The 22,774-nt window shown below is 43.6% G+C and overlaps 1 protein-coding gene across 2 annotated transcripts in view; it reads left to right on the plus strand.

Moving 5' to 3' along the window:
* Positions 1–22,774, plus strand: part of tprb (translocated promoter region b, nuclear basket protein) — a 23,398-nt gene continuing 624 nt past the window's right edge. The window contains exons 1-50 of one of the 2 annotated variants that reach the window (XM_078108174.1): positions 1–185; positions 575–679; positions 782–855; positions 1,528–1,624; positions 1,739–1,842; positions 2,004–2,168; positions 2,265–2,357; positions 3,111–3,191; positions 3,482–3,569; positions 3,731–3,871; positions 3,970–4,073; positions 4,358–4,555; positions 4,737–4,844; positions 4,956–5,182; positions 5,411–5,574; positions 6,069–6,211; positions 6,803–6,951; positions 7,054–7,216; positions 7,315–7,449; positions 7,535–7,675; positions 7,859–8,027; positions 8,493–8,659; positions 9,013–9,165; positions 9,281–9,397; positions 9,820–10,023; positions 10,227–10,414; positions 10,549–10,696; positions 10,900–11,037; positions 11,161–11,292; positions 11,432–11,562; positions 11,689–11,899; positions 12,065–12,211; positions 12,493–12,691; positions 12,804–13,018; positions 14,497–14,570; positions 14,773–14,966; positions 15,056–15,346; positions 15,495–15,649; positions 15,756–15,836; positions 15,924–16,103; positions 16,212–16,394; positions 18,383–18,476; positions 19,007–19,155; positions 19,248–19,298; positions 19,409–19,500; positions 20,486–20,589; positions 20,708–20,803; positions 21,007–21,166; positions 21,407–21,528; positions 21,607–21,699. In XM_078108174.1, the coding sequence (XP_077964300.1) occupies positions 11–185; positions 575–679; positions 782–855; positions 1,528–1,624; positions 1,739–1,842; positions 2,004–2,168; positions 2,265–2,357; positions 3,111–3,191; positions 3,482–3,569; positions 3,731–3,871; positions 3,970–4,073; positions 4,358–4,555; positions 4,737–4,844; positions 4,956–5,182; positions 5,411–5,574; positions 6,069–6,211; positions 6,803–6,951; positions 7,054–7,216; positions 7,315–7,449; positions 7,535–7,675; positions 7,859–8,027; positions 8,493–8,659; positions 9,013–9,165; positions 9,281–9,397; positions 9,820–10,023; positions 10,227–10,414; positions 10,549–10,696; positions 10,900–11,037; positions 11,161–11,292; positions 11,432–11,562; positions 11,689–11,899; positions 12,065–12,211; positions 12,493–12,691; positions 12,804–13,018; positions 14,497–14,570; positions 14,773–14,966; positions 15,056–15,346; positions 15,495–15,649; positions 15,756–15,836; positions 15,924–16,103; positions 16,212–16,394; positions 18,383–18,476; positions 19,007–19,155; positions 19,248–19,298; positions 19,409–19,500; positions 20,486–20,589; positions 20,708–20,803; positions 21,007–21,166; positions 21,407–21,528; positions 21,607–21,699 (7,093 nt within the window). In that variant the 5' untranslated portion in view covers positions 1–10. The remainder of the gene's footprint in view (positions 186–574; positions 680–781; positions 856–1,527; positions 1,625–1,738; positions 1,843–2,003; positions 2,169–2,264; positions 2,358–3,110; positions 3,192–3,481; positions 3,570–3,730; positions 3,872–3,969; positions 4,074–4,357; positions 4,556–4,736; positions 4,845–4,955; positions 5,183–5,410; positions 5,575–6,068; positions 6,212–6,802; positions 6,952–7,053; positions 7,217–7,314; positions 7,450–7,534; positions 7,676–7,858; positions 8,028–8,492; positions 8,660–9,012; positions 9,166–9,280; positions 9,398–9,819; positions 10,024–10,226; positions 10,415–10,548; positions 10,697–10,899; positions 11,038–11,160; positions 11,293–11,431; positions 11,563–11,688; positions 11,900–12,064; positions 12,212–12,492; positions 12,692–12,803; positions 13,019–14,496; positions 14,571–14,772; positions 14,967–15,055; positions 15,347–15,494; positions 15,650–15,755; positions 15,837–15,923; positions 16,104–16,211; positions 16,395–18,382; positions 18,477–19,006; positions 19,156–19,247; positions 19,299–19,408; positions 19,501–20,485; positions 20,590–20,707; positions 20,804–21,006; positions 21,167–21,406; positions 21,529–21,606; positions 21,700–22,774) is intronic. The other variant, XM_078108175.1, reaches the window with a different exon arrangement.

A 22,774-nucleotide genomic window follows, 5' to 3' on the forward strand; every position in this document is an offset into this window, starting at 1 on the left:
TGAACTGCGCATGCGCCGTAGTGTTGTCGGAAAAATGGCGGCACTGCTCCTGCAAGAGTTGGAAGGTTCAGAGATAGCTAAGCTTCCAAAAAACATTCAAAACAAACTTGAAAAGATCATTTCGGACCAGCAATATGATATCGATTGTCTAAAAGCCCAACAGGAACAATATCGGGTTGACAGCGGTAAGATATTGCCTCATATTATAACAGCTATCGATGCTAAGAGCTAAATGTTTTGCTTTCCTCGACATCTTGCACGCATGCCGACTAAAGGAGCGTTAGCTAAAAGTGAATAACATTAATACTATGAGGTTACTGGCAGAGTAAGCTCACATTTGTGTAACATGTCTATCAATGGCTATGGGATATTGGACGAAAGCTAGAGCGAGCTATTACTTGTGACTGAGCACAACTTGACGCTAATGCTAGGGTTGGCTAACATATCGAGCTAACGGTAACGTTAAACTTCAACATGAAGGCATTGAACTGTAGATAAACAACGCTACAACTTATTGTATATAGTCATCAATAAAACGTTTCGTGTTGTGTGTTTGTTGCCCCTCTTCTGACAGAACAACAATTCTTTGAAAAAGTAAAACAACTTGCTCAGTGTCAAGAGGACTTTTTGTCGCAGACCCAAGAGCATTTTAATCTCAAAGAGGAGTTCAGAAAACAAGGTAAGACTGAACCTAATGCAGTATTATGTACAGGTTTACATGATTTATTTTTATCTGGATTGCATAACTTTATAGTTTGCTCTACTTTAAATATTTAAATAGAGGAGGATCTCAAACGTGTGCGTGAGAAGAATGGAGAATATGAATCCGCACAAGCGAGGCTGTCATCTGAGCAGGTGAGAGAGTAAATCAAATCGGCCATATTACTGTTTGGTTATATTCTGTGTGTAACGTATTATGTAACAGTTAACTAGAACTATATCAAATGTCGTGATGAAGTAGTGCCTTTGCCAAAGTCACAGTAATCGCTGTCTATACGCGATTCAATCAATTTATTCCCCAAATTTAGCGCAGCTTTTCTCTTTATCCCAAATGTTAAGCGTGCCAACATTATGGGTTAAAACTATTTTAACGGTATATGGACTTGTGCCTCTCTAGTCTGCCGACCACTCAAAACACTTTGTTATTCAGACACTCATGGCAGGAACTACGATCTAAGTTCACACACCCCAGAGGGGAAGGACGACCCGCTGTTCCACGGAGCCTCAGTCGCCTTGTATATTGTTGGCTTTTTGGGAAAGTAAAAGCATCATAAGATGCACGTCAGTGGTTGGCAAGAGGTATAATTCATTGCCATGTCTGGTTTTGACTTTATTATGGACGTACACGCTGAAGGCGATATTTTGGATATGGCATAATATGTTCATGAGTTTGAGAATGGACAACATTTTTAATTGACAAGATAGTTCATCCAAGGGTTATGTTGATGTCACCGAATGTCTACATATAAACTGCAAGTTGTAAGCAATAGCAGCAATCACTGGTCAAATAATGCTTTCTTTTTTAAGACACTGCTGGCAAAGGCTAAAGAGGAACTGGAGGCAGAAAAGCGAGAACTTGTTCGAACACTGGAGAAAAGATCTTTGGAAGTAGAGCATTTAAATGGTTTGGACTGATGAATCATTCTGGAGACTATTTATTTATTCATTTATTTTTCAATTCGTGCATGCTAACCATAAACCGGACACGGCACGTGTGTTATTTCTGTCGCTTCCCCAGATGACTTCAGGCAACTCAATGACAAGTTGGTGGAGGTTAACACCTCTAAGATGGCCCTGCAGATGAAGTTGGATGAACTTGAATCGGCGGAAGTCAACATTAAAGTGAGCTTTATTGTGCATTGATTTTAATATTATTTTTATAGCAGATTTGTTCTTATTGACTTTCCACACAGCGTTTATCTTAACTCCACTGCAAATGTTTATTCTTTGTTTTACCCTTAAACATCCAACTGAATGCAGTTTTGATGGATTTTCCATTACAGTACAAGGAGAAACGTATGAACCAAGAAAAAGAGCTGCTGAATGGTCAAACATCTTGGCTGAAGGAGGAATTGAAGGCTAAGAGTGAAGAACTGCTGTCGCTGTCCCGACAGAAGGGAAACGAGATACTGGAACTAAAATGCAACCTCGAGAACAAGGAAGATGAGGTATGTCTGTTTTTATTTCCATATAAGTAGCGCTGTGTGTGATGCACCGACCAACGGTTGTGTACCTACAATAAAAACTTTTTTTTTTACTTTTAGTTGAACCGACTCCAAGACCAAGTGGCCAGTTTGAAGACGTCAAATGAGCGTCATCAGAAGCAGAATGAGGACATGATCAGCAAACTGAAAGAAGTATGTTTGTGGTTTATCCTTCCAGTCTTATTATACTTACCGTATATTCCGCACTGTAAGGCGCACTTAAAAGCATTTTAATTTTCTCAAAAAACGACATTGCGCCTTTATAATCCGGAGCGCCATATATATGGATCAATTGGTTAATTGGTTGATCCATACTGGTTGTACACGGCGCTCAAGGCGCTCTGCCAAACATGCCAAAGCTCGGTCTACGACGCCAAGATGCTGAGCGGCACTCAAGCACGTGAGATAAGGAGCTTGTTTCAGGGCGCGTCGGAGAAACAAAGCTGTCGTTCTTGCCGAGCACTTCATGAGATTAAAGAGCGAGAGACGGTGCCCTTTTCTTTATAGTAGCTGAACCATCTTAACGGGGTAAATAAGTTATTCTAAAAGGGGCCCTTGGCAGGCGGCGTGGCTGGAGAGCAGCCGAAGATTTAAGGCGTGGATGGCGAGGGGGGCGGCGGGAGCGGACGCACCTCGCAGCATCGATCGGACCCCGAAAGCACCGTCTCCACACCCCCCCCCCATCCACCCGCCCCGACGTCAAACGTTTGACTGCAGTATCTTATGCGCCTTATAATCCGGTGCGCCCAATATATGAAAAATATTCTGAAATAGGTCATTCATTGAAGGTGCGCCTTATAGTGCGAAAAATATGGTAATTATATTCTCCAACATATAATCAGTATTGTAGCACTGATGTGTGAAGTTTGATTATGAAAGTGCAAAACCCATTTTTCTTCATTCCAGGCCAAGGAACAACAAGCCACGATGGAGGAAAAGTTCAGAAACGAGCTGAATGCCAACATTAAGCTTTGCAATCTATACAAGGTTTGTATGACGGACGACAAGCTGACGGGGCTGCTCTACTGCGAACCGCCAAAGCATTTAATCCCAGTGATTCTTTCCATGGATTGTCGCCTTTTCTGAATATTACAATGCAACTCAAATGTTCAACTTATTTCGTTGAATTGTTAAATCTAGTTTGTCTTGAATACAAAACGAATGCATTGTGTTTCTTTATGGATTTATTAGTGCACTTATATTTACAGTAACTGAAATAATTCACTGTACGTCATAGTTGTCATTATTTTTGCCTCTGACCTTGTTGTGATTTGCAGGGAGCATCGGCAGATTCTGAGGCAAAAAGTGAAGAGCTGAGTCGGGCAGTGGAGGAGCTGCATAAGTTGCTGAAAGATGCTGGAGAAGGTGCGAGGCTATGATGAAGCGACGAATTCTACCATTTTCATTACTTTTCTTACCTGACTTCTCTAGAGAAGGACATAGTTTGTAGCCTAGTGGCATAACTCATCCTTGAGTCACCTGTTGGCTTTTCCTGACGCTTCCTCTGTTTACTCTTTACGCCACAGCCAACAAGGCCTTTGAAGAGAAGTTGCAGGAGATGAATGGTGCCACAGACAAGAGTGTGGCTGAGCTAAAAGAAAGGATCCAGAGCCTTGAGAAAGAGTTGGAAAATGCTAATGAGCTGCTATCAAGTTCTAAACTTAGAGGTGTGTTTGGTTGATTCTGGTACAATATCAAGTCTGGTAGATCTTTTTTTTATTTTTATAAATGACTGTGATCTCTCAACTACGTTTTGAATATTCAGGTCCGATTGGTACGACATCTGTGATCGCAGAAGAGCAAATGACGACTATGTCCCCAACAGCTGCTGCTGTATCCAAAATAAAGCCCAACATGAAGTTGACAGAGGTGCGTGCAACTGAATGTGGACATCAAAATGAGTCTTATTATAAACCTTATTATAATTTGAAAATGGTTCTCTGGAAATGCCTTGTGGAAGATAAGGTTTAGGGATAAGGTACAATAGACCGCCACTGTAGATTTCCAATATTACTTGATGCTATGCACTACTAAAAACCATATTCATTTAAACATCTTGCCTTTGCCAATTTCTCAGTGAGCACAGAAGTCTCCTTCTAATCTCCCCCTTTTAACCATCTCATCTTGATATTTGATATCCTCTGCATTTGCAGCTGTACACCGTATATGTGGATACCCAGGAGCAGCTGCAGTTGGAGAGATTGGAGAATAAGCGAGTCAACAAGTACCTGGATGATATTGTGCAAGAAGTGGAAGCAAAAGCCCCAATCCTCAAACGACAGAGGGACGAACACGAGCGCATGCAGAAGTCAGTGGCCAGTCTTTCTGCCAAGCTGGAGCAGGCTGTTAAGGTGGGTTGTACATACATTGTTTAGTGGAATGGGATTTTCCATTAGGTTACATTTGGTTTTATTGGTCGCACACTGAATCAATTAATGAATGCACCATGCAATGACGGAAATGGATACAGGAGGCAAAATAATTTGATTAGTGGGAAACTTGACACATTTGAATGTTTTTTTTCTTCTTAAGGAGGTGCATCGTCTGCAGAAGGAAGCTGATGAAGCTAACAAGCGCTCCTCTGTTCTGGAAAGGGACAACCAGAGGTGTGAACTTCAGCTTGGAGACATGGCTCAACAGGTGAGTACTCATCCAGTTGAAAGGATCAATTTAGTTATTTTCATACAGTTTTACGTCATCCAATTTCTCCTAGTTCTTATTTTCTATGCTGTCCTTGATCTTCCCTGTCAGGTGCGTGTGCTGCTCATCGAGCTGGAAGAGGCTCGTGGAAACCATGTAATGCATGAGGAGGAGGTGAGCTCAGCCGACATCAGCAGCACATCAGAGGTGATCAGCAAACACTTGGTGACCTTCCGTGGTGTAGAGGAGCTTCAGAAGCAGAACCAGCGTCTTCTGGTGGCCCTCAGGGAACTCAGTGATGCTCAGGAGAAAGAGGAGCTTGAGGCCGCTGGCAACAAGTATGTTCAAATGTGTGCTTGTTTTTGTTTGCCTTTTTTTCGTACTTGAAGTAAACAAATGGAACTGGAATCCGCTGTTTGAGTTGTCAGGCTGTACAAAATCTGAGTTTTGTCTTAAAACTGGGGGAGAGGAATGCTGAAGAACAAGAGTGATCAGCATAAAACCAGCTATATCATGTCATAGATGTGTCAAACTGGGCTACATATAAGCAAGATTATCTGTTACAGACGTGGTGAACTGGAGCAGAGTTTTGACAAAGCCCACCTTGAGCTGGAGTCCCTGAAGGAGCAGCGCAGCCAGCAGGTCAAGATGACTGAGTCCATTGTGAGGCAGAGGGACATGTACCGCATGCTGCTGGCTCAGGCAACAGGAGTCAGCTTCCCTCAGCAGGGTAAACAACAAGAGATGAACCAATTTATGATCTGTTAACACAAGACGTGGCATCCTCTGGTATCACGGTATCAGATTTCCTTGCGGTATGAGTTTTTTCTCGTACCATCATACCGTTGTAACAACTGATGGTCGAGCTGCTGGTATTGCCTCTAGGGGAAACACTAGCACCCACAATAGCTAACACGGTAACTCGCCGACCAGTTGGCCAGGGGCAAGTTGGCCAGATACCAGTGAACAGGTTCAGGTGGTCGGCGGCCCCTTTTTGAGTCAATGAATGAATGTGTGACCGTGATAGACATGGAAACCGTCAGAATCTTAGAAAAAGATATGCATTCTTGGGCATACTGCCCAGTCCTATGAATGCATTTAAATGCTTCAATTAGGGCATCAAGCTATTTCAAATGACACTTTAAGTCAAATGGTAAAAGCTTGATACGGTGTTAGAGGAATTGTTTTTATTTGGCTTTTTGAATGGTTGTTTTTTTCGTTAAGGTGCCTTACCCGAGGAGTTCTCTCTAACCTCCACCCCCCGACGCTCACCTGCAGCCAAACCCAACACAGGAACTCCCACTGCACTTGTCTCCATGACGACCGAGTCTGCTGAAGCCTTGGAGGCCAAGGCAGCTTTGCGCCAGGTGAGAAAACATTGAAATAAGACATATGCAAGTTAATCTCAGCCACGCTCAAACATGTCTGTTTACGGTGTAGTTTACTTCAACCAAGATCCAGGGGAATAGCTCACATTTAGTTACGCGAATTATTCTGATTTTTGTTTATTACTGAGCATGGCGGGCCATCTGTCGATCCGTATTTATGGATATGGTTCTCACTGCAACCACCCACTTCACTGATGAGCTTTGCTCACTAGTTTCCAGTGTCTGACACTAGATGGCAATGTGGCTGTATAAAAGATAAACATACTACTTAATACATACTACTACGTACTTAAATGATGCCCCAAATAATTTAACCTATTTTTGCAAATGATGGAGGAGAATGAATTTAAGAGCTCAAGGGAAGAAAAAGCCGTGCCAAGCGGGCAAGAAAGAAACTAAACCAAATTAATTTGATTTGGTATTACTTTTTTTGAAAGGTCATCAGATAATGTCAGTGGTTCATCAGTGATGTGTATAGTTTAAAGTTGCAGATCTAGTTTTCACTAAAGCGGGGATGAAAATGGTATTTCTCACACAATAACTAAAAAAAATATATGCTTGCACCTGCAGTTGCAGGAGGTATTTTCCGCCTATAAGAAGGAGCGCATGGAGGGTAGCAAGGTCATGACGGAGCAAAACGAGAAGCTCCAGGAGCAGCTCTCTGACCTCCACTCCCAGAATGCAAAGATATCCACCCAGCTAGAGTTTGCCTCTAAAAGGTAAGTTTGTTTGATAAACCTTCTGCTTAACTGAACATTTAATGTGTTGAAAAATGTTTAGGAGAGAACATAAGCCACTAAAAAGAATGTCAACTTCATCAGGTATGAGATGCTTCAAGACAATGTTGAGCGCTACAGGACAGAGATTGCTTCCCTCCGAGAAAAAGGACAGAAGATGTCCACTGCCACACAGAAGCATGAGCAGACCATCCACACGTTGAATGAGGATCTGAAGGCTGCCAAAGAGAAACTCGCCATGGCTGAGGTTTGTCTTCGTTCCGGCAAACTTTCTAATTTTCTTGATCATCATGATGGAGGAATGGCAGTGGCAGTATCAGGATTTGTTCATCATCTTGCACTTAGGGCCAGACTGAGAGTCTACGCAAGGAAAGAGAAACGCTCAAGCTGGTGGAGTCCCAGCTGAACCAGGAAAAGGAGTCGATCCTCAGCCAACAACAGAGCCAGAATCTGCTGCTGACCAACCTCCAAGCTATTCAGGTAATCTAGAATTACAACATTAGTCACTCATAAGATCGTACATACACACACCGTTCAAAAATGATAACTGCTGTGTTTTTTCTAGGACACTCTTAAGCGTTCAGAGACTGAGACACATAAGCGTCTCAATGGCCAGTTGGAGAAGCAGGAACGAGAGATCTCTCAGCTGCAGAAGAGGCTGGAGCACGAGGTGGAACAGCGCCACCTGCTCATCAGAAACCAGGAAGTAAGAATAACAGGGAACGCCCATCTATTTTCAAGTGTAAAAGATCATGTCAGATACATTTTTACAGTTTAAACTCAAGGCCCAGTTAAATTTTGAACACCAGTCCAGAATGAAACAAATTCATTTTCACCCCGTCAAAGAAATAACGAAATTGAACCGTTTGCTTACCTCTCAATGTCACAGATTCAGTTGATGGATGCAAAGAGGCAGCTGGAGAAACAGGGGCTGATACACCAGAGGACCAAGGAGCTGCTGAATGCTGCCGAGCTCGAGCTCAACACCCTCAAGCTGCAGTTGGGCAGCGGTGAAGCGCGTCACGCTCTGAGCTCCCCCACCACGCCAATAATCAGAGGTTGGCATGAACTCACTTACCGGCAGATAGATTACAACAGACCAACACACAGAGGGATCGCGTACACATCTAAACGTATAGCTTTTCCGCCAGTTCCACAATTCTTAGGCAGACGTCATCGAAAGTCAAATTGTTTTTTTGTTATTTTTAAAGTTAATCAGGGACATAAAAAGGGTTTGATTTATTTTTGTAGTCAAGTGACCTAGTTTTATACCATGCCTTACTTATGAAAAACAACTCATACGCTAAAATGCTGTACTAGCTTGTTTTTTTTTAACAGACAGGAGGCAATAAAAGAAACATGTTTTTAGACATAATGAAATGTCTGAGCCACAGACTTTCAAATGTTTTGGGGTTTTAACAATGCAATTATTCCCAAGCCACACGCCCTTCCTAAAAGTGCATTCTAATTGTACTGTTTTGAAATTTTCTTCTCTCCTTCGTGCCACTGATTTCTCCTTTTAGGTCTGCCGGGTTCGAATCAAGACAGGGAGGACTTACAGGGCCGACTGCGGGCGGCCGAATCCCGGGCGGAGGAGCTTGCAGAGAGCCTCCGTGTAGCCACCTCCAGCATTGAGCAGTACAGAACCATGGCTCAGAGCCTGGAAGAGTCCCTTAACAAAGAGAAACAGGTGCAAATTGAACCAAAACAGCCTCATAAAATCATTTACAATGCTCACGTAATTAAATATTCGCTAAAAAAAATATAGTTTCAAAGCAACAACTGCTTACATGGGCGGAAACCTATTGACATTACGTTTTATTGCAGGATTTAACTTTCCTGTGTATCTTTACCATCCATTCACCAGTTTGATAGATTCTATCATCATGCCTTTTGCCTATTAAACAAATTACATGGCCATTTGTTTGAAAATGAGCACATTTTTATTTGGGAAATAAAACACATGTCAAACAGACATTGGGTAATTTTGTTAAAGATGATGGTTGTATGAAGTCATTCTTTATTGTTTTGCATAATGACCAGGTAACAGAGCAGGCACGCTCATCCATTGAAGTTCGTATGAAGGAGGCTGAGCAGGAGCACCACAGGCTGGAGGAAAAGCTTCTGGAAGCAGAGAAGGAAAAACATAATTCAGAGGAGCAGAAGAGGAGAGCCCTGGCATCATTGGAAGAGCAGGTATAATATATTCTCTTCAAGAAATTGTAGTTTTTCTACCTCCCAATTGTCTGATCACTATATTGCCATTCAGTTTTATACAAGTAAAGAACTTTCTCTTTGTTGTTTGTCATAGATAAACAGTCTGAGAGGAAGTCTGAGCAGCACTCAGGCAGATCACCAGGCTGTGCTCGAGCGCGTGATTGTAGCTGAAGCCCAGCAGCAGCAAGCTCTACAAGACAGCCAGGAGCAGGTAAGAATCTGTGAGCTAATTATATGTAGAGGGATGATAGCTTACCCTTACTCAACATTAACTAGAGGTACCTGGGATTCAAAACAAGCGGCCCAGCTAAAATAGTAAAGTGTAAATGTACTGTCTACGGTTTATTTTTTGGTGAAAGTTCAAAGTTCTCATGTTTTTATTGTTATCTGCTAATTGAAGTTAAGGATAATCCCTGACATTAGAAAACCCTCTGTTTAAGGACCACTAAAGATTCTAAAGTCTCCCTTCTCTGCTTCCCTCTGAGTGGTCACAAACCAAAAGTATGAAAAGCTTATTTCAATGAATTAGTGTATCTCAAATAATTTATATTAAATGACAACATATTTGTCACCTTAGTTGGATGATGTTACTTGAACATGCAATGATTGTGTCAAATCTTTACCTTTTTCTAGGCCAAGCTGGCAGCTGAAGCGCAAGACAAGTATGAGCGGGAGATGATTCTGCATGCGGCAGATGTCGAAGCACTGCAAGCTGCTAAAGCTCAGGCCATTCAGGCCATCGAGTTTCGACAACAGCTTGATGAGAGAGCCCAGAGAGTCTCTGCAGAGCTACTGGAGGCCAGGGTCTCCTGGGGAGAGCAGGAAAAAATCCTCAAGGTAATTTGATAGAAGTACAGGTGATTACTAGACAGACCTAGATATAAACTGGGAGCCCAAAGAGCCCAACAAATGCATTTAATACAGGGCCATTTGATTTAAATGTGTAGATTTAATGGTTTTGACTTGGTATTTAACAACTTGGTATTTAAAATAAATAAGCAATTACGATTTAATTTGTTCCATCTTTGCTTGCATTAAAGGAGGAGATGTCAAAGATGGAGAGCCGCTATGAGGATTTCCAGAGGCAGAACACGCTTTTGCATGAGCAGATCCAGGCAATAAGCAGCAAGATGGCTGACAAGTTGCAGCATGCTGCCAGTGAGAGTCCACTGAACATCTCTCTGACTGAAGAGGGCAAATCTCAAGACCAGATCCTTGAGATTCTCAGGTAATTTATGTCCATGCCGAATCACATAATCCTTTCTCTTAGTTGAGAAGCTTTGCAATTTTGCTGCTCACCGTTGTTACTGTCCTTCCTTGGTCACCATTATGTTTGATTCCCTTGTTTGTTTTCCATCAAAGGTTTGTACGCAGAGAGAAGGAGATTTCCGAATCGCGTTTTGAGGTTGCTCAAGGGGAGAGTTTGCGTTACCGTTTGCGGGTGGAGCATCTGGAGCGTGAGTTGAAGGAGGCGCAGGACAGCTTGAGTGCTGCAAAAGAGAGGATGCAGGTGTGTGTTAATGGAAAAAAGGGTCTCCTGTCCACTGACAAATCTTACTTGTTTACCTTTTTCTCCCGTTTAATTTGGGAGATTGAGAATTTTGTTTCATTCCGTTCGCTTAATGAAATATACGAGACATGAGTCCAACCGGCCTAAAAGTCCAACCTAGAGATGCCACATACGACTAAAAGCTTAATTCTAATCCTACTCAGGTGACCACAAAGACCCTGGCTCAGCATGATGAACTGATGAAGAAGACCGAAACAATGAGCATCCTGATGGAGACCAACAAGATGCTGCGAGAGGAGCGAGACAAGATGGAGCAAGAACTGCACCAAACTCAGGATAAGGTATGTTTTTTTTATTAAAAGTTAGTTGTTGAATTTAATTATTTTTCCCTGCTATTTTATAAATGTATTTCTGAGTAACCCGCCAAATCCAGAAGTTTTTAGCTCATTGTCTGTGTATTTCAGGTACAAAAGCTAGAGTCGGACATTATGCCACTGCAGCAGGCCAACTCTGAGCTGAGTGAGAAGAGCGGCATGCTGCAGGCTGAGAAGAAGATACTCGAAGAGGAGATCAGGCGCTGGAAAGCTCGGACCCAGGTCAGTGAATATGGCTGCTTGTAATAAGGTGGAGAAATACATCTGCCATCAGAAAAGTGGATTGTCTTGTGATGACTGTTTATTCATCATGTTTTAACATTCCGCACCACTGGCACAACCTTTTCTCAAATCCTTTCAGCATTTGGTGAGCCAACAAAAGGATTCAGACCCGGAGGAGTCCAAGCGTCTGCACTCTGAGAAGGAGGCTCATCTCAAACGCATACTGCAGCTCACTGAGGAGAACTCCAAACTTAAAGCAGAGGTGGCCAGGTGAGGAATTATAAATTGTTACTATGAATTTTTATATACCAGGATATTTGCGTTTTCTCCCTTACAACAGGTCCTTTTTCTGCCACTTTACCTTCAATTTCACAAACTCTTTATTGCCGTCTACAGGACCAATAATCTCACAACATCCTTGCAAAGCCAGATACAGAACTTGCGTGACAATATGAGTAAGATAAATGATGAAAGAAATGTGCTGAAGAAGGAAGTGGAGACCAAGAACCAAGAGCTCCAGGAGAAAGTACAAACTATCACTCAGGTCAAGAAGATTGGACGCCGTTACAAAACTCAGTATGATGATCTCAAGGTGGAACATGACAAGGTGAGCGCTCAGCAGCTGCTCCTCTCTCTGCCTTCGTCTTAATTCAAAATCTATAAACAAAACCTGTGTTGTTGGCTGCATTTGAAGCAGTTGCCCGAAGCCACCTCTGTTGTGCTGGTACCAACTTCAACTTCAAACTAATCATTTTTCATACCGCGTTCTCAGTTGGTAGCCGAGGCCGCAGCAGTGCCATCCCAAGAAGAGGAGGCTCGTCAAGCCTCAGTTCAGGAGCTGCAGAGTCTCAAAGATTCTCTGAACCAGGCTGAAACCAAGACCAGAGAGCTGGAAGGACAACTGGAGAACATCAACAAGGTCAAACCACAAGTTTCAACCTAGACCTTTTTAACTAAACTCCATTTTTAGAGTGGGACTAATGTTTGTAGCCTTCTATTAGGTAGGGAGTCCTTGAACACTGATCAGTTTGCATGATCATATAGCTTGTGTAGTTGTTATATCATTGGTTGTTTAAATTTTCTTGAAAAAGGAAAGTACAAAATATGCTTGTCATATCTATATACAGTGTATATATATATATATATATATATATATATATATATATTGATTGGGATCATGTCTTTCCTGGCCTGTGACAGGTGGCTGCAGAGCGTGAGACTGAAGGGCGTAATGCCCAGGAACAGTCATCCAGGCTGCAGACAGAGCTGAACAGAATAAGGCAGGAGCTACAGGATAAAGTCTCTCAGGAGGACACGCTGAGACAGCAGATGACTGACAAAGAGGACAAGACCAGGAAGGCCATCGTCTATGCCAAGCAGAAGATAAACCTGCTCACCAGTGAGAAGATGTCCCTCATATTGCCACCATTGGTTGTTTATAAAGTCCTCTTCTATTTGCCGCTGTTGTTGCCCTTTTTTTATTTATTGAAGGCCAAATTACTTGTGTCCAGGCACCAAAGACAAGCTGCAAAGGGAAAATGAAGAGCTAAAGCAACAGCAGGAGGAGCTAAAGCAACAGCGTGAGGAGCTGGAGGTTCGAGTCAGCGCTCTCAAGTCTCAATACGAGGGCCGCCTGAGTCGACAGGAGAGAGAACTGCGAGACCTGCGAGGTCAGCAGGAGAGGCAAGAGCAGAGAGATGAGCCACCTGAGGCAGGTCCCAGTAAGGTGAGAGTCAATTTTCAAGTTTCCCCAAGCTGGACATTTATATTTTTGTTAAATTTTACCCTCGGCCAACACTTTGTAACATGCAGTGGAATAAATAGCAGAATCGATACCGCTGGGCTTCAAACAACGCGTGATGTCGATTTAACGTTTTACTCATGAGTGCCTTCTGTCATCAATTGTTGCTAGTTTCTAAAACAGAAAAAACAGGACCTCCTTTTAATGTCTTGTTTTTTCGCAACATTTAAAAAACAGGATTTCTTGAAAAGAGGTGGATATTTTATACTAACCTCTTTACAATCATCTGTAAATGTTTGTTTTGTGTGTAACCATTGTGAGTTTGATTTTACATCCTGGTATTGAACAACTGCTCACCCGAGATCAATGTTCTCTCTAAGGCAGCGGTTCCCAAACTCAAGAAGCGGCCCACTTTGAAATCTGAAAATCTTTTGCGGCCCACCCAAAATCACTGTCAAAATTCGAGAGCGCAAATCAGGTTGATGCGCGCGCGTAAATCAAACATCCACCAGCAAAAGTCCGTCTCGAGCGAGGTATTTGCTCGCTTGCGAGACGTGAACTTCGTTGCTCGCGAGGAGAATCTCTGCTCGCGCTCGAAGGAGTTTTCTACACGCTCGGTTGTCTTTCTGACAGTGAGGGGGCGGAGCCAGTCACTATGTTCTCTACACCTGATTGGTTACAAACCCCGTCTTTGGATTGGCTGGAGCGATGCATTCACACAACTATAGAAGCCCATTTCCGCACTGGTGGAGACGGTGCTTTCAGGGTCCGATCGATGCTGCTAGGTGCGTCCGCTCCCGTCGCCCCTTCGCCATGCACGACTTAAATCTTCGGCTGCTCTCCAGCCACGCCGCCTACCAAAGGTTCCTTTTAGAATAACTTATTTCCCCGTTAAGATGGTTCAGCTACTGTAAAGAAAAGGGCACCGTCTCTCGTTCTTTAATCTCATGAAGTGCTCGGCAAGAACGACAGCTTTGTTTCTCCGACGCCCCCTGAAACAAGCTCCATATCTCACGCGCTTGAGCGCCGCTCAGCATCTCGCCGTCGTAGACGAGCTTTGGCATGTTTGGCAGAGCGCCTTGCGCGCCGTGTACAACCAGTATGGATCAACCGATTAACCAATCTGTTCGTTTAAATTGTTTGTGCTTCATCAATTAATGTTTCACATAAGTAATGTGCCGCATCATACATATTTTTATATTAATTTCAAACTTTTCAAAATTAAATTAAAAACTTTTTATTTATTTATTGTAAATGACCTCTCGCGGCCCACCAGTACCTTTGCGGCCGCGGCCCACACTTTGGGAATCGCTGCTCTAAGGTATTAGATGTAATTAGATGATCAGACTACAGCAACTTCATGGTGTCTAAAAAAAACGTTATAAGTAACGTTGTTGCAAGTTTGATGAAACTACAGTATCAAGATCTTCCCATCATGACCGTCTTTCCGCCCTGATTTTCAGACCCAGGAGCAGCAGAGGGGCACAGAACAGAGGCAGATCAGTCTGAAGACAACCCCAGCTGCAGACCGGGGCAGGTACGATATACAACCCATAAAACTGCTTATCGGTTCATAAGTTTACAATGCGGTGCAACACTCGTGTACAATGAACGCATCATACTTTTCCTGCATTTTGGGATTCGCTTTTGCACGCTTGGTGTGACTTGTTTCCGCCTGTCTTGTATTAAATGTTCATTAATAGGGTCCTTATTCATGTCCTGATCTTTGTCTCAATCAGTGCCAGCACATCTGAGACTCCCACTGCCAACATTAAGCCAACACCTGTGGCTTCAGCAAGCAAGCAGCCTGTCAACCCGGGAAACAAACCCACTCCGAGAGCAAGCATCAGGCCCATGATTACCCCAGCTACTGTGCCCACCCCAACACCCACGGCCACCGTCATGCCCACCACGCAGGTGGAGACCCAGGAAGGTACGTTTAATTTAGGATTTTGAGATTTCCCTTTTTGTTTTTGTAGGAAAAGCTGAATCTGTGTTTCACTAACCAAAACTCCCCTACAGCTATGCAGTCTACTGAAGGCCCCCCAGTGGAGCACGTAACTGTGTACGGAAGTGCCAGCGGCTCGGTGCGCTCTGCCAGCCCCAACGTCCAGACCACTTTAGCAAGCCCCATGCTGACGGGGCAGCAGAGCCAGACGCAGGCCACCGCTTTTGTCCAACCAACTCAACAACAGAGCATGACCCACGCAGAGCCGGCAAATCAGGAGCCGCCACCCATGGTCATTGAGGCGACACCTAGCTCGCAGGTGGAATGGCCTTCAACGTCCTCCACCTCCTCCGTGTTTGGAACCGGTAAGAAACTAGTATAGTATGAGCCACACACACGTTTTCTTTCTGTTTATGTTTTGATCAAGCCACCATTTGGATATTGTGATGTTTTAAGAGTGTCCTTTTACCCTGACGGGAAAGTTTAAACAATAGTCTCCTGCCATGTCTCTAGTTTCAGCAACACCAGGAACCTCGTCCATGTCAAAAAGACCCCGGGAGGAGGAGGAGATTGCCCCTGTCCTTGCTGACACAGAGTCCACCCAGGAGGACACCTCCAGGGCTCCTATTCCTAAAAAGCTGCGTATCATCCAGAGAGTTGGTCCAGAGGTGAGGGGGGAAATACACGGGCATCTTATTAGGGTTTTTTTTATGATTATCTAAAGTATGTTAGTTCTGTCCTGACCGTCATTTGAGTGTTATGTGTTCTCCTCAGGAGGAGGTGCTGGTGGAAGACAGTGCAGAGGCCGAGGGGGTGGTGCTAACAGACAGTCAAGACGGAGCGGAAGCAAGCCAGGTAAGCAATCGCCTGAATTTACACGTCATCGATCCTGACTGTATGTGTGACTAGAATGCATGTTGCTCCTGGTGCCTGTTGTTCCAGGAGGAGTTTCCAGTACTGGAGGAGGGTGATGCAGCCACCCAGTCCATCATGATGGACCAAGAGCTTACCTTGTCCCAAAGTGACGCCCCCCACCTGCTACAGCAGGAAGTAATCGTCATAATAACGGACACAGAGAGTGACGATGACCAGGAAGAGGAGGAAGAAGAGGAGGAGGAACAGGTACTTTTTAAAAGGCAGTGTGTAACGTGGCATTAGACACAGAATTGATAATTTTTTTTAATTGACTTTCATTCCTGCTACTAATAATTTAATCACCACTCAATTTAGGACTATGATGATGAAGAAGAGGAGGAAGAAGAAGAAGAACAGGAGGAGGGGGAGGAAGAAGAAGAAGAAGAAGAAGAGGAGGATGATGATGAAGATGATAGGGAGATGGGGGAGGAAGGAGAAGACAGTAACGAGGGGAGTGGAGACGGCAACGAGGCCTACGAAGACGACGACGACGCAAAGGTTTGATTTGGTTCGACTATGACGTTCATGTACCGTAAATTTCAGACTATAGAGCGCACTTGAATACAAGCCGCACCACCTAAATTTAGAACGAAAAAAAGATGTGTACATATATACACCGCACCGGTGTTCATGCGGCAGTAAAACCACTGCTGACGCTCAGTCGTCCGTGCCGGAATTCTTCACATTGCCGTCTCCAACGTCTCACCATTGATTCATTAATGGCAAGTTTACGTGCAGCCAGTGGTATAGTTTACGTGATACACAGATATATGCTGTATACCCACTAGGAAAAGTCAAGGATTTCTGATACCCTCCAACAAACGCGCGATGATACGAAACAACATTGTTTTCACTCCCTCCAGGAAATACACTAGACCACGAATGGTGGATGATGATGGATTAATTCCTTTCATGGACATCTCTCTCTCTCCCCACCATCTTCATACACCTTTATCCACTTGTCGTCCACATTGGTATCCACCGTCGAACTAAAACAAAACGCACTGACAGGCTTCAAGCAATCATCATATCGTCATTGACAACAACCATGTATGACAAAACCTTAAACATAACGTACCTCACTGGCTGCACACAACCAAGAGGGGAATGAGAAAACATTAAATCAATGACTACTTAATGGGCGCTTTGTCTTAAATTATTAATCAAAAGTGCATCAAAATATTACACAAAACTTATGACAAATTATATTTATGACAGTTAAAATCTGACTCCGAGCCGCGTAGGTTCCTATTCAACCTCCCCGTTGGCCGTAGTGTAGCGTCCGCGGCCCCCACCCCCCTTCCCCCTCTGTCAGCACAGCAGTCACGGTATACTCCCTACGAAAATACAGACTACGCCACTGCGTGCAGCCGCATAGTCTCCTTCTCCGACAGCCAGATGGGTTGCCCGTAACTTGCACTTGCACTTCTCCCGTAAAAAAAGATACATTAGCTGCACCGTTGTTTAAACCGCAGGGTTCAAAACATGGGGAAAAAGTAGCGGCTTATATTCCGGAATTTACGGTACTCGGTTCATGTACTACTACACACAGTCCCAGTCGCATCGAGTACTCCATGTTAACCCTTCCCACGCTTTCAGTGAGAGATTGATGTGCCCTTTCCAGCTCACACACTAAGTTTTTCCACAAAGTCTCACTTCAAAGTCATTTGCATTTGACACTGTTGTAACTTTCTGCATGAAAGCTGCGTTTGTTCACTTTAGATGTTTTTTAAGCTCGGTTGCATATGTTCTAAAGGATGAGTCAGTGTCTACAAAGTGACAGTCTTTCACTTGTGATCTACCTCCAGAGAATCTGCTAACCGCGGTCCTGTGAGTGGGTACTCTGGTCATAACTAATAAATTAAGTTTGAAGCAGTTGAAGAAAAATGTCGATCTGAAATAATCCAAATTTATTATTGAAGTTTCAGACACAACAGAAGGGTCGTACTGGTGTTTTTTGTTAAACTGAATCCTGTAAACCTATGAGCTCCATGCCCCGCTGCTGCGAACGAGACGGCACACGGACATATTTGTGACATATTCATGTCAGTGTGCGTGGAAATATAACGCACTCAGTTTAATAAAAATGCAATCTAAAATTGGGCTTCAAACTGCAAAAAGATGCATTGAGCTGGGAAAAAGGTTTTCCATTATAGAATCTAATGTTCCTGTGTGGGTCCTCAACATTTTAAACCAATTACACATCAAAGTAGATTGCTTTCACTCAATTCTTTTTTTTTTAAGAATCATTCTCTTCTCTGAAGGGTTTCTCTGTTCCATTTTAGGAAAACTGTGGTGCCCTGCCAGTATGTGCTGGCATCTCTAGTGTGTCATAACATGTCTCCTCCAATTCGACCATACTCATGTTTTTCTTTTTAACTCCTCTTCCTATTCCCGCTTTTTCCATTTTACTTTTTTATTAACCCCTGTTTTCTCTTGCCGCAAATTATTATTTCCTTGTGTTCTGTTCCCTTTTCTTCCCCCAGGGAGCTGATGTAACTGACCCAGGCACTGAAACGGAAGAGAGTTTGGGGGCGTCTGACTCCACCCAGAGGCCGGCCGATTCCCAGACACCTAGCTGTAAGATCCGGGAAACCTTGTCAAATTCACACACGTAGATCCACCTCTGACTCCCCGCATGTGCTCATAAACTGTCCCGCCACCCAATTAGTTATCAGACATTTGACGGTGGCTCAGAAAGATGTAATATATTGTTGTCTGTTTGAACGGGATTAGTGCGTGTGTCTGCCCAAACAAAGGTAATTTCCAACAAGGCTTGCTTTACTTTGAAAATTAATCTTAATAATTCAAGATATTTTGTGGCCTTATATTGTTGGGGTAGTAACCTAAACTCAAATTTAGTATATTAGACCAACGAAACCTAATCTGCTACATTCCATGACTTTCTCTTTTAATAACTTAGTGATGCTGTCAAACAATAATTGGTTTTTGAACTGACATTTGACAAAATTAGTCGATGATTTTTAGCTCAATCAAACAATACTATAACTAGTGACTTGGTTTGGTTTCAGTAGTTTTGTAAACACCTGTTGTTGATCTAATGTTTCAAATGACGTGGACATTTATTTTAGCACAATCTACTGTTTCAGTTGACAGCAGTACAATGGAGGCATACTCTATCGAACAACCCATCACAAGCTCTGGTACACGGATGCCTCAGTCGCCACGGAGACCGACACACCAGCTGCCCTCTCGCCTGAACATTGCGCCAACATCAGAACTGGGACCACCTTCACAGGTATGAAGGAAGACAAATCTGACCCTGAGAATGGAAAAGTGAAAAGAGGTAGATCACCAGCTCTGCTAATTCATTTTCTAACAACCTCACAGCGTATCCCCGTTCGCCGCCAGTCAGTCGGCCGGGTCCCGCAGCTCACTGCCGTAAGTCCGTTCATTACGCCACATACACAAATGTCTGCGTAAAACGTTTTACTCCTGTGTTGTTGTTTTTTTTGTATTTTTAAAACTTCCTTTCTTCTCTTCCTCTACAGCAGCACGTCTGTAATGATGATGACCGGACGGTTCCCAGCACTCCCACTCTGGTGTGGCCACAGCGATCCGACGCTTCAGACCAGTCCATCCTGTAAGTCTGACTAGGAAGTCAGAATGCAAGTGAAACAATTCAAATACATGTGTGACAAATTAATTGGTGATAGAGTACATGATGAGATATTACACAGGGTTGGATTATTCAACACACTTTTAGACGACATTTTGACAACCTTGGTTCTTGGTTGACTTTGTTTTGTTCACATTTTTTTGTAACATTGAATCTTGAAACTTTCATAATTTTTCGATTTACTTTAAATCATTCATACAGGCCTCTACTTTATGGGCTTGGACCTTTTACCTTTTGAGTTTTAGTTCGTCAGAGGCTTGAGTGAATATTAAGATATTAATGTAAAAAGTGTTCGGAAAAGCACCTGAGATCTTAAACCAGGGGTCCCCAAACTTTTTCCTGTGAGGGCCACATAACTTTTCCCTTCTCTGATGGGGGCCGGGGTCAGTTTGTAACAGAAAAAGTGTGACGATCGCTGGGATCCCTAAATGTAAATGTTTATTGTTTTCCAGAAAGCCACACATAACCAAATATTAATAACCCTTTCCGGGATCTTCACAGAAAAAAAAGTCAGGAAATAAACAATAACACTATTAATGAAATAAATTATAACCAAATAACCCTCTCTGGTTATCAAACTTGTCTTTGTGATGGGATTCGTAGTGTCAACGCAGATTGTATTCTTTGAATACCGCCTCTTGACAGATGAGACAAACAGCCTTTTCTTTGCATTGAACAAAAAAAAAATCTTTTGACCGCTGCAGTTTAAATATTCTGCATTCTGAATCCATTTCTCTCTTAGCTAACCTTGTCTCCATTATTCCGTTCTATTTGACAGGGGATAGTCTAGGATTTGCGTGGCCAGACTGAAAAAAAAAAATCATAATGCGTCTCTGGTATTGTTCAGGGGGCCGGGCAAAATGTGGAGGCGGGCCTTAGTTTGGGGACCACTGCCTTAAACCCTCCCTGCATTCTCAAGACATGAACGGCTGTTTTTTTTGTTTTTCAGTTCTCCCCAAGTAGCCGGCGTGCCTCGCTTCAGGTACGGTCTTTCAGAAGATGCGCCACAGACCAGCTCCTCCTCGGACCTGGGACAGCTCTCCTCACAAGGAGGTACTCCACCAGCACATGTTGGCAGAGTTAGAATTGATGTAAAACCGCATTTAGACATCCATGATTTTCATTTTACACCGAATATTAAAGGTTACTTTATTTTTTCACTTGTTTTCAGGTCTGGGAATTTATGAAAGCCCGTTGTTCCTAGCAACTCACGAAGAGTCTGGTGGACGCAGCGTTCCCACCACACCGCTACAGGTTGCAACACCAGGTAGCGGCCTCCTTTTGTCTGTCAGCCCAATGTGAAGGTCGGATCTGTTAATATAGACTTAATAAAGACCCACCTTTTTTCATCTCCACACTTAACTCTGATTACAGTTCCTGAAAATAGGCAGCTGGATGGAAATTGTCAGATTTGGGAGTGCTTTCACATGCTTCAACAAAATCACTAGGTGTATCTGGTTCTTTTTCCAGTAGCAATCGTCTCGGAAGTGGCTCAGTCGGACACCACCAGTGAGCTCGCCTCCCAGTCGGTTCCCATGGTGAGCACGTCCACACCCGGCCTGGTTGTGCCAGGAGCTCCGTGCCCAGGGGAGGACAGAGATGACGTCTTTCTGGAGCCAGACACTGATAGGTGAGCCTCACTCCTCTGTGCTTTTTATCAATCCTTTCGTTTTTAACTCTTGGAATTTAGATGTTGAGCAGTCTGCCGACTTTCTCCTGACATGAGATGTGACTCCGCTTGATTTATGATAGTTGAATCAAGGGGGTTAGCAGGTTCATGAGTCTTTTTTTATTTTCTCTCATTGTGATTTTAAGACTACATGACTGTACAATGTTATCTGATCCCATGTGTTTGCGCTGTTGATTCCAGGCCCAGTGCAGATGTTTCGGTAGACCCAGGGGTCTCGCAGGCAGATTTAGAGGAGCCAGGCCAGCAATCTGACAAGGCCTGCCTCCCCTCCACCAGTCAGGAGCCCTCCTCCAGCTCTGCAGGTACTGTAGCTACGTGGCTGTCTTTATGTCTCTTAATTAGGGTGCTCTTCTGATTGCTGTTTTTGTTTGTGTTTCTAGATACAAGCAGTGCACCACCTAAGCCCTCTAGACCTGGAACCAGCAGACAGCTGCAGCGGTGGCCAGAGCACCGTGGTGGCCGCATGAAGAGAGGTAACGTCTGCAAACGCACACACAATGAGGGTTTTCATATACAGTTTTGTGGTTGAAGATGCTCACCGTACTTTGATAATGTTGATTAGCTAGTTGTATAGTCTTGTTTGGCTATTATAATAGTTCTGCTACGGCCGGCATGCTGTATGTAAGGGTTTGTTTGTCAGTGTTTGTATTTTCACATCAACGTGACCATAATGTTCCGGTTAGGGACTATTCTTGCATATCATTCCACATTCCTCATCTGTCATTGCTGTTCCATCTAACAGACAACAGACAGGCAAAGAACGGCCGCGTACGGCGGTTATTAACGAGTCATGATGACGTCATCCACGAACCCAGAACGCGCGCTCGCAGCGGTGGTTCTTGTGCACCGACTACGGGCCGCGACGACTATTTTACGCTTCGGCGAGTTTGAATGTGCGCTTCGTTAGTTTAGCTCCGCTGTCTCGGTTTAGCTGACTGTTAGCAGGCTGAAGCCGCGCTGCTTCACGGAAACATGAAGACCCGTTAAATAGACTGTCGGACCTTTCTGCTCTGTTCTCTGGCGACGGCAGGCAGCGTTTCCTCGGCTGGATGAGACGGTCCATTACAAACGCGTCTAACATAATACACTCATTGCAGGTTCTGAAGCCAAGAAAATAATGTATTGCACCGATTGAAGGACATTAAGGGGTCTCTCTTGTTGGGACAGTGGAAACAATAAAGGACCATGAAGTTTCAAAAGCATTGCAAGTAAACCGACAAAGACAACAAAGTGTTGCGTTTAGATCCCTGGTCCTCATGAACTTGTTACACCTTTTTGTTAAATTGTTTTGCAAATAAATGCTTTGCTATTTGTTAAAATCCAAATCCTTTCATGTAATGATTTTTCACATGTCATTTATATCAGCTCACACAAACCATTTGTTCTTGGCCCGGCTCCTCCGTCAAATTTTACAACCCATTGTGGCCCGCGAGTCAAAACATTTGCCTAGGAAGGAGGGACATTTCGTCAACGAAAACTAGACAAAAACTAAAAGGGATTAAAATGACTAATTGTGACTAAAACTAATATGCATTTTTTGTCTTAAGA

Source organism: Gasterosteus aculeatus, chromosome 8 (assembly GCF_964276395.1).
Source record: "Gasterosteus aculeatus chromosome 8, fGasAcu3.hap1.1, whole genome shotgun sequence".
NCBI lineage: Eukaryota > Metazoa > Chordata > Actinopteri > Perciformes > Gasterosteidae > Gasterosteus > Gasterosteus aculeatus.